Source organism: Phaeodactylum tricornutum, genomic scaffold, assembly GCF_000150955.2.
Source record: "Phaeodactylum tricornutum CCAP 1055/1 PHATR_bd_49x36 genomic scaffold, whole genome shotgun sequence".
Taxonomy (NCBI): Eukaryota; Bacillariophyta; class Bacillariophyceae; order Surirellales; family Neidiaceae; genus Phaeodactylum; species Phaeodactylum tricornutum.
Genome location: NW_002238053.1, coordinates 1 through 712, shown reverse-complemented (window position 1 = coordinate 712; position 712 = coordinate 1). Strand labels below are relative to the sequence as shown.

At 54.5% G+C, this 712-nt stretch overlaps 1 protein-coding gene across 1 annotated transcript; it reads right to left on the bottom strand.

Moving 5' to 3' along the window:
- Nucleotides 1-104: 104 nt before the first annotated feature.
- On the bottom strand, nt 105-699 carry PHATRDRAFT_bd1537 (predicted protein; the record flags this gene model as incomplete). Its single annotated transcript, XM_002176458.1, has 2 exons — nt 105-109; nt 162-699. 2 exons carry the CDS (start codon nt 697-699, stop codon nt 105-107), a joined length of 543 nt encoding a protein of 180 aa, XP_002176494.1.
- Nucleotides 700-712: the final 13 nt, after the last annotated feature.

The following is a 712-nucleotide window of genomic DNA, read 5'->3' as shown; positions in this document are numbered from 1 at the left end:
ACGGCGTGACATGGTGCTTCGTCCAACACGATGGGCAAGCGGCTCCTCACGGTACACGTTGTAGATTTGATCCAAATCCGACCCGTTGAGCTGCATAAGACTTTTCACACTACGAAAGGTGTCCTCTGCTATCCCAAAGTGCAAGACCGATGGGGTCTCACCAATACCAACAAGTCCTCCAGCTTCAATGACAACAGGACACACAACGGTGCGACAAAAGGTGCGGCGTTGCTGGTTGTCCCGACGAATCGCGTCGTTCTTGATACCGAGAGTTTCCTTGCCAACTTGGTCTACGCGGTCCTTGAGCTGCGTCACGTCTTCTTTGAGCTGTGTCACGTCTTCTTTGAGCTGCGTCACGTCTTCTTTGAGCTGCGTCATGCCATCCTTGAGCTGCGTCAAGTTGTTTTGGATGGGTGCCAAAGCCGTCTGCAACGCCGGAAGGAACCAAGCTGGGGCAACGTCGGAACCCGCAACTTGCTGCACCAAACGATGATGAAAGATGACTTCCCGACCAACTTCGACAGCAGTGCAGGTATCGGTGGATATGCCCAGATTGACAGTCGCTGCGCTCACGCGCCTCGAGCTACGACCTACGTCCTCCACGGTGCGACCCGTGATGGTGGGCAAGCGACCGTTGAAAGCCGCGTTAGCGTAAACGGGCGGACGATTCTCCGCATCATCCAGTTCGTTGTTCGACATGATGATTCTGTAA